At 55.0% G+C, this 11,618-nt stretch overlaps 1 protein-coding gene and 1 long non-coding RNA gene across 6 annotated transcripts; one reads left to right on the plus strand and one right to left on the minus strand.

Annotated features, from left to right (window-relative positions):
- Positions 1-774: 774 nt before the first annotated feature.
- Positions 775-11,611, minus strand: TRMT1 (tRNA methyltransferase 1). Of its 5 annotated transcripts, none has more exons than XM_045492138.1 (17): positions 11,489-11,611; positions 10,981-11,184; positions 10,827-10,882; positions 10,432-10,574; positions 10,079-10,266; positions 4,813-4,928; positions 4,622-4,734; positions 3,691-3,839; positions 3,448-3,534; positions 3,298-3,367; positions 3,072-3,206; positions 2,895-2,980; positions 2,469-2,577; positions 2,306-2,382; positions 1,327-1,446; positions 1,122-1,251; positions 775-948 (listed from the first exon to the last, which is right to left on the minus strand). In XM_045492138.1, the coding sequence occupies exons 2-17, from the start codon at positions 11,163-11,165 to the stop codon at positions 799-801; spliced, it is 1,914 nt and encodes a 637-aa protein (XP_045348094.1). In that variant the 5' UTR covers positions 11,166-11,184; positions 11,489-11,611; the 3' UTR covers positions 775-798. The 5 variants fall into 5 exon arrangements, with proteins under 5 accessions (XP_045348094.1, XP_045348093.1, XP_045348097.1 ...); XM_045492137.1 differs by having other exon boundaries at positions 10,981-11,265; positions 11,489-11,599; XM_045492139.1 differs by lacking the exons at positions 775-948; positions 1,122-1,251; positions 1,327-1,446 and adding an exon at positions 1,460-2,224 and having other exon boundaries at positions 10,981-11,265; positions 11,489-11,599.
- On the plus strand, positions 3,833-7,232 carry LOC123605367. The gene is made up of 3 exons (XR_006715734.1): positions 3,833-4,582; positions 4,700-5,267; positions 7,184-7,232. It is a non-coding gene; the product is annotated as an uncharacterized LOC123605367 (long non-coding RNA).
- Positions 11,612-11,618: the final 7 nt, after the last annotated feature.

An 11,618-nucleotide genomic window follows, 5' to 3' on the forward strand; every position in this document is an offset into this window, starting at 1 on the left:
CTGAGTCCCCAAGTTAACGGATCACCCCAACAAACTAGGTTCTGGGATTAGGTTCCTTTTACAGGCGGGGAGGAAGCCAAGGGAAAGGTGTTTGCGGGGGGCCCCACGGCTACCACGTGGGGGTGGGGATTCTGCCCTAAGCCTCTCCGTTAACGTTGCTAACCCTCCGTCCCGGAGGGGAGGGGAAGCGGCAGGCCGGCTAGAGCCTCAGTGTGCTCGACTGAGGGGCCGCGGAGCAGGAAGCACCTGGGCTGGAGCGGATGCACAAGGCGCCTGGTTCCGGTCCGGCTTCCGCCACCGCAGCCCTGTGGGGAGCTCGGCCAGAGAAACCGGGCGGCGACGCGAGGCAGGGTAGGGGCTGGGTGACTGGAGGGCCCGCCTGTGTCTGGGTGCACGCCAACAGGGGGGCGGAGGCCCCACGAACACGAGCGCACGGCTGCCGCCCTGTGGCCGGCTGGGGAACTGCAGGCGCCAGCAAAGGGGCCGGGGGCTGAGCGCCTCGTGCTGCGGGACAGACCATCCCGCTGGCCGACGGTCAGCTCCCACACCCCCCATACAGACAGAACGCTCTAGATGGCAATACTGACAGCACTTCGGTCGGGCAGGGACAAACAAACCTCCAGATGCATAGCGCTTCCCCAGGGAGTGAAACAAAAAAAAATGCACAGAGGAACGCACGCTCCAGGCACGCAGCTGGAGAGAGGGACAGAGCCCCTAAGGCAGATGGACAGACAGACCCGCAGGCAGCCTCCCGACTCAGACGAATGGCAGTCGGAAAGGTGACATATCTTTATTGGCTCAGTCTACACCCGGACCAGCGGCAACGCCAGACCCAGGTGGGTTCTGGTAAGAGGTCTTGGGATGGTCAGGGGAGGCGGCTGCAGCGGTGTCCTCGGGTGTTGGGGGGCTGTGGGAGTAGCAGCACTGGTCCCCGCGTTGACAGGTGCCCTGGTGGGAGAACGGTGGGTGTGAACCCTGGCTCAGTGCTCAGCAGCCTCTGCTGGGTCCCTTTCCTAGATGGGGAGCTCGCTCGCACGCCCTGCCCGCCCGGGTTCTCCCAGCCCTGCTGCAGGGAGGGCGATCCCTGGGTGCTGCTGTGTGGGGTGGTGGGGGTGCCTCACCTCCTTGAATCTTTTACAGGGAAAGGTCTTGAGCCGGGCAGCCCGCTGGACCGGGTCCTCAGCTGGCTCCTTTCTCTTATTCTGGTGCAGCCTGCGTCTCTCCTCCATAGCTTCACCTGCGGCCTTGCCCCTGTGCAGGCAGAGGAGTAGCTGGGACCCCATCCTGCCCCGGACAAGCCCCACCGCCACCCGCGCTCTCACTCACCCTGGCCGGGCACGGGGCCGGGGGCCCCAGTTGGCCTCAGGATTAGCCTGGAAGCGCTTGAGTCCTCGCTGGCGGGAGCTGGGGTTGGCGTCATCCCGGACGGCGAAGTTGGCCTGCAGCCTGGGGACGTGGGAGTGGGGGCTGAGGGGCAGGTGCCCGGCAGGTGTGCACGGACCACCTGCCAACCCCCGTGCAGCTCCACGTGCCTTGGGAAGGCCGTGTCCGCCCGGGTCGGGATTCTCATCCAGTTAATGAACATGTATCCAGGGCCCCCCACGAGCCTAAGATCTGCCATTGGTAAGGCCGACGTTCCAGTGCGGGAGACGATGGGACAGATCAGAGGTGAGTGAAGTGTATCGTGTTAGGGCACGGATGAGAGTTTTGAGAAAAACAGAGCAGGACAAAGGGAATGGGGAGGCGGGGGAAGGGGCGCAGGACAGGACAGAGCGGTCAGAGACACCTGAAGGAGGGAGGGAAGAGCCTTCAGGGGACCCGGGATGGGCACTCCAGGCACAGAGAGCAGCCCTTATAAAGGCCCTAAGGGGGCGCTGCGTCTGGGCAGTGTGAGTGAGGAGGCCCAGTATGGAAGGAGATAGGGAGAGTGGGGATGAAGGTGATGGTGCATAGCTTGCAGGCAGAACTTGGGTTTCTAATGAGTGAGGTGGGAGTCACAGGGGCTTCTATACAGAGGGTGGACAGGTCTGACTCTGGTCCTCACCGATGTACTGTGGCTGCTGTGGGAAGAGGCTGGGGGGCCGGAGGTGGGGGGGGGGGGTGGTGGACCAGGGCGGAGCCAGCAACACTGGTCCAGCTGGGCAGTGATGGGGCCAGACCAGGGCAGGGGCAGAAGGGGAGGGGAAGCGGGAAGATTCTGGATCTCACTTGAATGAGCATGTGTCTGTGGAGGGAAGGATCTGCGTTGTCCCCTGCCCACAAGTGAGCCCCCCACGCCCGCGGGCAGCCACACCAGTGCCCGTACCTGGGCTCCACGCTGAGAATACGGAACGCAGGGCTGGCCTCTGACAGCCTTTCCCGCTTCACCGGACACTCCTTTTCCTGGGAGGTAAAGTTCAAAGGTCAGGGGACGCTGGGCCTGACCATGTCCCGACCTCGCACCCCCATCTGGTCAGGCCAGCCCTCACCCAGCAGCGCATGATGTCCCAGAGGGCTGAGGAGGGGGCATCCGTCTTCACGGCATTCTTACAGGCGTGGGAGAGTGAGACCCGGAAGCCAGCATGGAGGAGGGCTGACCTGGGGACCAAGAGGGGCCGTGGGTGGGGGGCGGGGGGCCGGACCCCAAAGCCAGTGCTGATCCGTGCGGGTGTGACGCAGCTGAACGTCTCACGGTGACTACGCGGCCCGGGTAATGCCAGTGATCGTGATGGGGAGACTATCTCCCTCCCCAAGGCTCAAGGCCTCCACGCTCTCTTCTAAGCACCTGCACGTAGGCCAGTTGGAAAGCTGTTTTACCCAAGACTCTGGCCTTGAGGGGGGCCGGCCTTGCCCCAGGGCATCCGGAGGGTGGGCGAAGGGCGCAGACTCCTTCCCGCCCGGGACTGGGCACTCACCGCAGCTGCAGGAGGCTGGGCGTGTTGCAGCGGATGGTGCTGCTCAGCTGGTCCAGCGTGTAGTAGAGAGGCACGTCCGGGAGCTCCTGCCGGTGGGGACAGGATGGGTGCAGGGTGGGTGGGGGAAGGATGGCTGGGCCCAGGCGGGGTCCCCTCCCCGTCACCCCGGGCCCCCACCTCAGTGATGACGCTCAGGACCCCCTGGATTCGCTCCGAGGTGTGGAAGCGGCCAGGATTGGTGCTCACGGCCTGCAGCACGCGCCCCACGAAGTCCAGGTCGTGGATGGGCTCCGCCCACAGGGGACCGCCAAGCTACAGACACGTGGCGGGGGGTGGGCGAAGGGCCAGGTGTCAAGAGAGCCGGAACTCCAGCGTCCCCCTGGTTTCCCCAGCCCTGCCTCACCTGGTGTCGCTGCCCACAGTGCTCACACTCAGGGCTGATCGGGGGACCACAGGCCGCAGAGAACTTGACCCTGCGGAGAGAGGGGTGGTTAGGAGGCGGCGACCCTAGGACGCCTCCTTCACCTTCCTCCCCCGGCTCACCCGTGCTCACCGGCCGCCAGAGGCTCCGGACGCTTTGCCAAGGCGCTGGAGGTGAAAGGTCCCGCAGCCCACACACTGGAACACCAGTGCCTGCTTGCTGGGGGGGGGAGGGGGGGGGGGCGAGGCTCATAAGCTCCCCAGCCTGACCGCCGCACCCCAGCTCCTCCCCGTCAGGAGTCCCGTTTCCTCCCGTGTCCCAAAAGGCCCTGTTGCCCTCTCTGTTCGTTGCCTCCCTTGCTTGCCCCAGACTAACCTGGCTGAGGCCTTGACTTTGGCCTGGCCGGTGAAGACGCGGACAAAAACTCTCACGTAGAAGTCAGCGCTGACGCTGAGCAGTGGCACCACAAAGCGCTGGTAGCAGTTGGCTCGCAGGTCCAGGCTATGCAGGACGATCCTCAGGGCCTGAGGGTGGGAGGCGGGCATCAGCCAGCAGCCCTGCCTCCACGGACGCCTCCCAGCTACCCTGGGGCCACACCCGGTGCTCATAAGCACAGGCTCAGGGCCGGCTCCCCGGTGTTGCAAGCCCAGGCCCAAGTGTCCTGGCTGTGTGACCCCTGCCAAGTGAATGCCTCAGTTCCCCCATCGACGGGATCACAACAGTCTATGTCTCTTTATGGGCCTCCTAGGGGTGCTACGTGGTTACGGAGCGCACAGGCCCGCCATCCAGGGCAGCACCATCCGTGCGCCCCGCGCTATGCGATGTGCTCCAAGGACCTGTGTTCCGGTTTTCCAGACTGACCTGGTGACAGGGCCCTTGCGGAACAAAGCCAGGCCATCCTCCTTTCCGGCTCCCGCCCTCTCGAATCCCCAGGGCAATTCACCATCGTGCGCATTTCACAGAGGCCAAAAGCGAGGCCCAGAAGGGTGAAATGAATCACCCAAAGGCACCAGCAAAGCTGGGATTTGAACCCAAAGCCAAACCCCCTCCTGAAAACTGTCTTAAATAACAATTTTGAACGAGTTGTTAAAACCGAGGGCACCAGGAAAAATAATGCGGCCACTGGCTCCCGCCCTGGGCAAAACCACTGCCGTCCGAGTGACCAGAACTGGAAGTCCGGGCTCTAGAACTATTCTGGCTATAGACCTGCTTGTCTTTAACATCTTGGGACGGATCTGGCCCCTGCTGCCTGGAGGAAGCGAAGCAGGTCTGCGGGGTGGGAAGGGGTGGGGGGAGGGCGGCTCACCATCTCATGGCAGGCCCGGCTCTTGAGGGCCATGGCCCCGTACTTGCTGTAACAGGTCTCCCCGCTGTTCCCCGCCAGCACTGCCATGTCGGTGCAGGTGACGCACAGCAGACCTGCAAGGAAGGCCTGAGCAGTGAGGATCCTCCGGAAACCCCGAGCCCCGCTCTGTGCCCAGGTCAGTGTGGCCTCACCTCCTTCGCTCACAGCCTGCACGGCTGCATCCAAGAAGGGGGCGGGGCTGCCATACGGGTCCAGGTCGATGACGTCAAACCGCTCTGATGCCCTCTGGTGCTGGTACATCAGCATCCTGGGAGCGAGAAGGCCCCGGTCCTCAGCCACCTGCATTAGGGACCTGCTCTGTCCCCTACACGTGTCTTCTCATTGGGTGTGATGGTTTCAGCCTGCATTTGGAGGCCAGCTGGCTAGGTTCGGACCCTGGCCTGGCCATGTGCTAACCAACCACGTGACTTTTCTTCCTTGGGCCTCAGTGTACTCGTGTCTAACAACAGCAATAATAATAGCCAATGGTGACGTGACATACATATGCCTGACAACTGTTTCAAGCCATTTATAGATTAATTCATTTAATCAAATAACCTTCCAGGCAAATCTTACGGATTTGGAATCATTATCGTTTCCTTTGTAGGTGAGGAAATGCAAATGCTGTCTTCTCCAAGTTGCCAACCCTAACTGTTATTTAAAATTGCAACCTCGGGGGCGCCTGGGTGGCGCAGTCGGTTTAGCGTCCGACTTCAGCCAGGTCACGATCTCGCGGTCCGTGAGTTCGAGCCCCGCGTCAGGCTCTGGGCTGATGGCTCAGAGCCTGGAGCCTGTTTCCGATTCTGTGTCTCCCTCTCTCTCTGCCCCTCCCCCGTTCATGCTCAGTCTCTCTCCGTCCCGAAAATAAATAAACGTTGAAAAAAAAAAAAATTTTAAATTGCAACCTCAGGGCGCCTGGGTGGCGCAGTCGGTTAAGCGTCTGACTTCAGCCAGGTCACGATCTCGCGGTCCGTGAGTTCAAGCCCCGCTCAGGCTCTGGGCTGATGGCTCAGAGCCTGGAGCCTGTTTCCAATTCTGTGTCTCCCTCTCTCTGCCCCTCCCCCGTTCATGCTTTGTCTCTCTCTGTCCCAAAAATAAATAAACGTTGAAAAAAAAAAATAAATAAATAAATAAAAAATAAATAAAATTGCAACCTGGGGCGCCTGGGTGGCTCAGTGGGTTGAACATTCGACTCTTGATTTTGGCTCAGGTCACGATCTCAGAGTCCATGAGTTCGAGCCCCGAATCGGGCTCTGCTTGGGATTCTCTCTCTCCCTGTCTCTCTCTGCCCCTCCCCCGCTCATGCTCTGTCTCAGTCTCTCTCTCAAAAATAAACATTGAAAAACACTTTTAATAAAAAATGAAATGAAATGAAATGAAATAAAATATATAAAATTACAACCCATCCACCACCTTCCTCCATCCCCTCCAACCTCCAGTTTTTTCCCAGAGCACTTTTCACCTTTTACTTTTCTTTTTTTTTCTTTTACTTTTCTTTTTACTTTTTCACCACTTTTACTATATAGTTTGCTCATTGATCTGGCTGTCACTGTCTTTGTTTCCTATCAGATTCTAATACAGTCCAGAAAGCAAATACTTTTTCTTTATTTGTGCTCTGTAAAAAGTCAGATAGTAAATATTTTAGGCTTTGTGGGCCACAAATGGTGCCTTTTTTTTTTTTTTAAACCCTTTAAAAATGCAAAAAACATGGGATGCCTGCCTCAGCCGGTTGAGGGTCCAACTCTTGATTTCGGCTCAGGTCATGATCCCAAGGTCGTGGCATGGAACCCCCACACTGGGCTCTGCGCTGAGCAGGCAGCCTGTTTGGGATTCTCTCTCTCCCTCTGCCCCTCTCCCCACTCTCCAGCAAGTGCGAGCACTCTTTCAAGAAAAGAAAAGAAAATGCAAAAAACATTCTTAGCTGGTGGGCCAAAAAAAAAACAACAACCCAGGCTCTGGCCTCCCAGGGGGCCTCCCAGGCGGTTGTTTGCTGGACCCCAGCATTAGAATGTGAATGCCCCAAGGTCAGGGATTTTGCCTATTTTGTTTACTGATGCCTGGCACATTGTGGCTACTGGCTTTGTGCTGGCTCATTTGAATGAATAAAAGTACCAGAAGTTGAGAAGTTAAGTCTACAATGGAAACCATAGCAAAACAATCAATGTGATTTATCACATCAATAAAAGAAAGGACAAGAACCACGTGATCCTCTCAATAGATGCAGAGAAAGCATTTGAGAAAATAACAGGACCCTTTCTTGATAAAAACCCTCAAGAAAGTAGGGATAGAAGGATCATACATCGAGATCATAAAAGCCATATATGAAAGACCCACGGCTAATATCATCCTCAGTGGGGAAAAACTGAGAGCTTTCCCCTAAGGTCAGGACCACGACAGGGATGTCCACTCTCGCCACTGCTATTTAACGTAGTATTGGAGGTCTTAGCCTCAGCAATCAGACAACACAAAGGAATAAAATGCATCCAAATCGGCAAGGAGAAGTCAAACTTTCATTCTTTGCAGGATGACATGATACTCTATATGGAACACGCAAAAGATTCCACAAAAAAACTGCTGGACTGATCCGTGAATTCAGCAAAGTCGCAGGATATAAAATCAATGCACAGAAATCGTGATCCCATTTACAACTGCACCAAAAACCACAGAGTATCTAGGAATGAACCTAACCAAAGAGGTGAAAAATCTATATGCTGAAAGCTAAAGAAAACTTTTTTTTTTTTTTTAATTTTTTTTTTTTTTCAACGTTTATTTATTTTTGGGACAGAGAGAGACAGAGTATGAACGGGGGAGGGGCAGAGAGAGAGGGAGACACAGAATCGGAAACAGGCTCCAGGCTCTGAGCCATCAGCCCAGAGCCTGACGCGGGGCTCGAACTCACGGACCGCGAGATTGTGACCTGGCTGAAGTCGGACGCTTAACCGACTGCGCCACCCAGGTGCCCCAAAATTTTTTTTTTTTTTCAACATTTATTTATTTTTGGGACAGAGAGAGACAGAGCATGAACGGGGGAGGGGCAGAGAGAGAGGGAGACACAGAATCGGAAACAGGCTCCAGGCCCTGAGCCATCAGCCCAGAGCCCGACGCGGGGCTCGAACTCACGGACCGCGAGATCGTGACCTGGCTGAAGTCGGACGCTTAACCAACTGCGCCACCCAGGCGCCCCAAGAAAACTTATGAAAGAAACTGAAGACACAAAAAAATGGAAAAAGATTCCATGCTCCTGGGTTGGAAGAACAAATATTGTTAAAATGTCGATACTCCCCAAAGGAATCTACATATTCAATGCAATGCCTATCAAAATAACACCAGCATTCTTCACAGAGCTAGAACAAAAAACCCTAAAATCTGAATCAGAAAAGACCCTGAATAGCCAAAGCAATCCTGAAAAAGAAAACCAAAGCAGGAGGCATCACAATCCCGGACTTCAAGCTGTATTACAAAGCTGTAATCATCAAGACAGTATGGTACTGGCTCAAAAACAGACACTCAGATCAATGGGACAGAATAGAGAACCCAGAAATGGACCCACAAACATCTGGCCAACTAATCTTCGACAAAGCAGCAAAGGATATCCAAAGGAATAAAGACAGTCTCTTCGGCGAATAGTGCTGGGAAAACTGGACAGCAACAGGCAGAAAACTGAACCTGGGCCACTTTCCTACACCATACACAAAAAGAAACTCAAAATGGATGAAACACCTAAATGTAAGACAGGAAGCCATCAAAATCCTCGAGGAGAAAGCAGGCAAAAACCTCTCTGGCCTCGGCCACAGCAACTTCTTACTCAACAGGTCTCCGGAGGCAAGGGAAACAAAAGCAAAAATGAACTATTGGGACCTCATCAAAATGAAAAGCCTCTGCACAGCGAAGGATTCAGCAAAACTAAAAGGCACCCAACAGAATGGGAGAAGACGTATCAGACAAAGGGTTAGTATCCAAAATCTAGAAAGAACTTATCAAACTCAACACCCGAAAAACAAATAATCCAGTGAAGAAATGGGCAAAACACATGAATAGACACTTTTCCAAAGAAGACATCCTGGCTAACAGACACACGAAGAAATGCTCAACATCGCTCACCATCAGGGAAATACAAATCGAAACCCCAATGAGATAGCACCTCACATCTGTCAGAATGGCTCACATTAACAACTCTGGCAACAACAGATGTTGATGAGGATGCAGAGAAAGAGGATCTCTTTTGCCCTGCTGGAGGGAATGCAAACTGGTGCAGCCACTCTGGAAAACAGTATGGAGGTTCCTCAAAAAATCAAAAATAGAACTACCCTATGACCCAGCAATTGCATTACTAGGCATTTATCCAAGGGATACAGGTGTGCTGTTTTGAAGGGGCACATGCAACCCAATGTTTATAGCAGTGCTACTGACAATAGCTAAAGTATGGAAAGAGCCCAAATGTCCATGGATGGGTGAATGGATAAAGAAGATGTGGCATATACATATACATATGTGTGTGTGTGTGTGTGTGTGTGTGTGTGTGTGTGTATAATAGTGTATTACTCGGCAATCAAGAATGAAATCTTACCATTTGCAACTACATGGATGGAACTAGAGGGTATTATGCTAAGCGAAATTGGTCAGCCAGAGAAAGACAAATCTATGACTTCACTCATATGAGGACTTTAAGATATAAAACAGATGAACAGAGGGGAAAGGAAGCAAAGATAATATAAAAACAAGGAGGGGGGACAAAACACAAGAGACTCTTAAATACAAGGAACAAACTGAGGGTGGCTGGAGGGGTTGTGGGGGGGGTGGGCTAAATGGGTAAGGGACATTAAGGAGGACACTTGTTGGGATGAGCACTGGGTGTTATACACACGGGATAAATCACAAAATCTATTCCTGCAAACATTATTGCACTATATGCTAACTAACTTGGATGTGAATTAAAAAATTGATTCATTAAAAAAAATAAAAGTAAAATGGAAACCATAGGGGAATCTGGGTGGCTCAGCTGGTGGGCCACTCAGTGACCTGTGACCAGCTTGGGCCATGGTCCTGGAGGTCAAGGTGGAGCCCTACTCCACCCTTAGCATGGAGCCTGCTTGAGATTCTCTCTCTCCTTCCCTCTGTCCCTCTCCCCTGCTCATGCACTGTTTCCAGAAGAAGAAAATAAATACAAATGAAAATAAAATGGAAACCATAATGGGACTTATTTCTGGCTATCTAAGCATCATCTCTCACTTAATCAACAGAGCAACTCCTGTAATACTAACATTCTCATTTTATAGACAAAAAAACAGGGGCTCAGAGAGGCTAAGGCACTCTCCCAAGGCCAAAGAGCAAGAATATGACGGACTTAGGACTTGAGCCCAGGCAGCCTTGCTCTGGCATGCACGTTCCAGCCATCAGGCTCAGCTGCCCCAAACCTACCTGGCATCGGCCTGCCTGGGATGTACCAGGTGGGCCACAGCGTTGAGCTGCACATTACGGCACATGAGATCCACGGCTCGGGCAGAGGCATCGTTGGCAACTACAGACCGGAGTCCAGGCACCTCTCGTGCAAAGCGAATGGAACGTAGGCCCGAGGCTGCCAGACCCTCTAGCACTCGAAGGCCTTCCTGTTGGAATAATCAGGGAGCCCCACTCACGTGGATACCTCTATCCTCTGCTGGGCCCCAAGGAGCCCCCACCACCCACTTCCTATAGCTCTCCGGCCTCAGGAGCCTTCCTTCCTCCATTACTGGAGGACTCGGGGGCCGCCACCTCCTCTGTCCAGGCCCCACCTCGCAGATCTCCCCAACGGCAGCCGTTCGAGGTTGGTCTCCCGGGGCCAGGTTTGCACCCTTTTTCAGTTCAGCCTTTTCCTCCTCTTGCTCTGACAAGTCCACGACCACCTTTTGCACGTCCTTCTCACCTGGCACCTTGACTGCAGCCACCCAGAAGCACAAGTCAGGGGTCTCGAAGCTCCCTCTGAGAGACCTCCCCCTATTCCTCAGTATACAGAAGATTCATGGGAGAAAATCTTCCTCAAAGCCCCTGGGGAAAGCCTGAAGGAAATGAACCCAGGGCCTGTAAGGTGCCTGGAGCCTTTTAGAACTTTAAGGGAAAGGGGGCGGGGCAGGGCAGGGAGAGAGCTCTGCGTGACCCCGGCCCACAGGGAGACTGGACCTCAACTCACTCTGGATTCCTTTGGCCCCAAGCTGAATGCGAGCAAACTCGGTGATCACGGCACATCTGCGGGAGAGACGGGGGGTTGGTTAGCTCACACTCCTTGCACATCAACCTTGCAGATGCACTGCCCTCTGCCAAGCTGACCCCACACCCCTGCTCACGTCAGGTCCCGGTTGAACTCTTGCACCGGGTTGTAGAAGACTTCGTTGGCGCTGGGGAAGGCTATCTTGGCGGCCCCCTCGGTGACCGTCGTCTCCTGAGCCTCGGATGCTCGCTCTTCTCCGCAGGGCTCGGTGCCGTTCTCCATGCCGGCTGGATTCGGCGGCCCTTGCGGCTGCCCCTCCATAAACCCGGTTCTACAGAGACTGCGCGTGGAGCGGAGAGTTAGACTTAGCCACAGACCGATTCTCGCACGGGGCATCCGCGGGAGCCTCTCCCTGCCAAGCCTGGTTTGGGGGGCGGGGGAGGGCACAGGAAGAGCATCAGGGAGCTGCGTCCCCGGGCCAGGTGGCCTATACATCAGTAAAGATTAAGACCCTGCGGCCTCGGTAAGCTGACACTACACCCCATCTTCGGAGTACCGGCCCCTGAGAAGCCAGAGGCCAGAAGCCCTCTAGCGGGCCCGACACTGGCCTGGATCCCTCCCCGCGTCGCCCACGTCCTTCTCACCTTCGCTCCCGGCGTCCAGGACCGTATTAGCCTGGGTGCACGTTTCCCGGATTAGGACCTGGGCGTCGCCATGTTGGCACAGTGGGAGGGCAGGTCACATGATAGAATTTAGCCAGTCAGTGATGCTACC

This window comes from Leopardus geoffroyi, chromosome A2, assembly GCF_018350155.1.
Source record: "Leopardus geoffroyi isolate Oge1 chromosome A2, O.geoffroyi_Oge1_pat1.0, whole genome shotgun sequence".
Taxonomy (NCBI): domain Eukaryota; kingdom Metazoa; phylum Chordata; class Mammalia; order Carnivora; family Felidae; genus Leopardus; species Leopardus geoffroyi.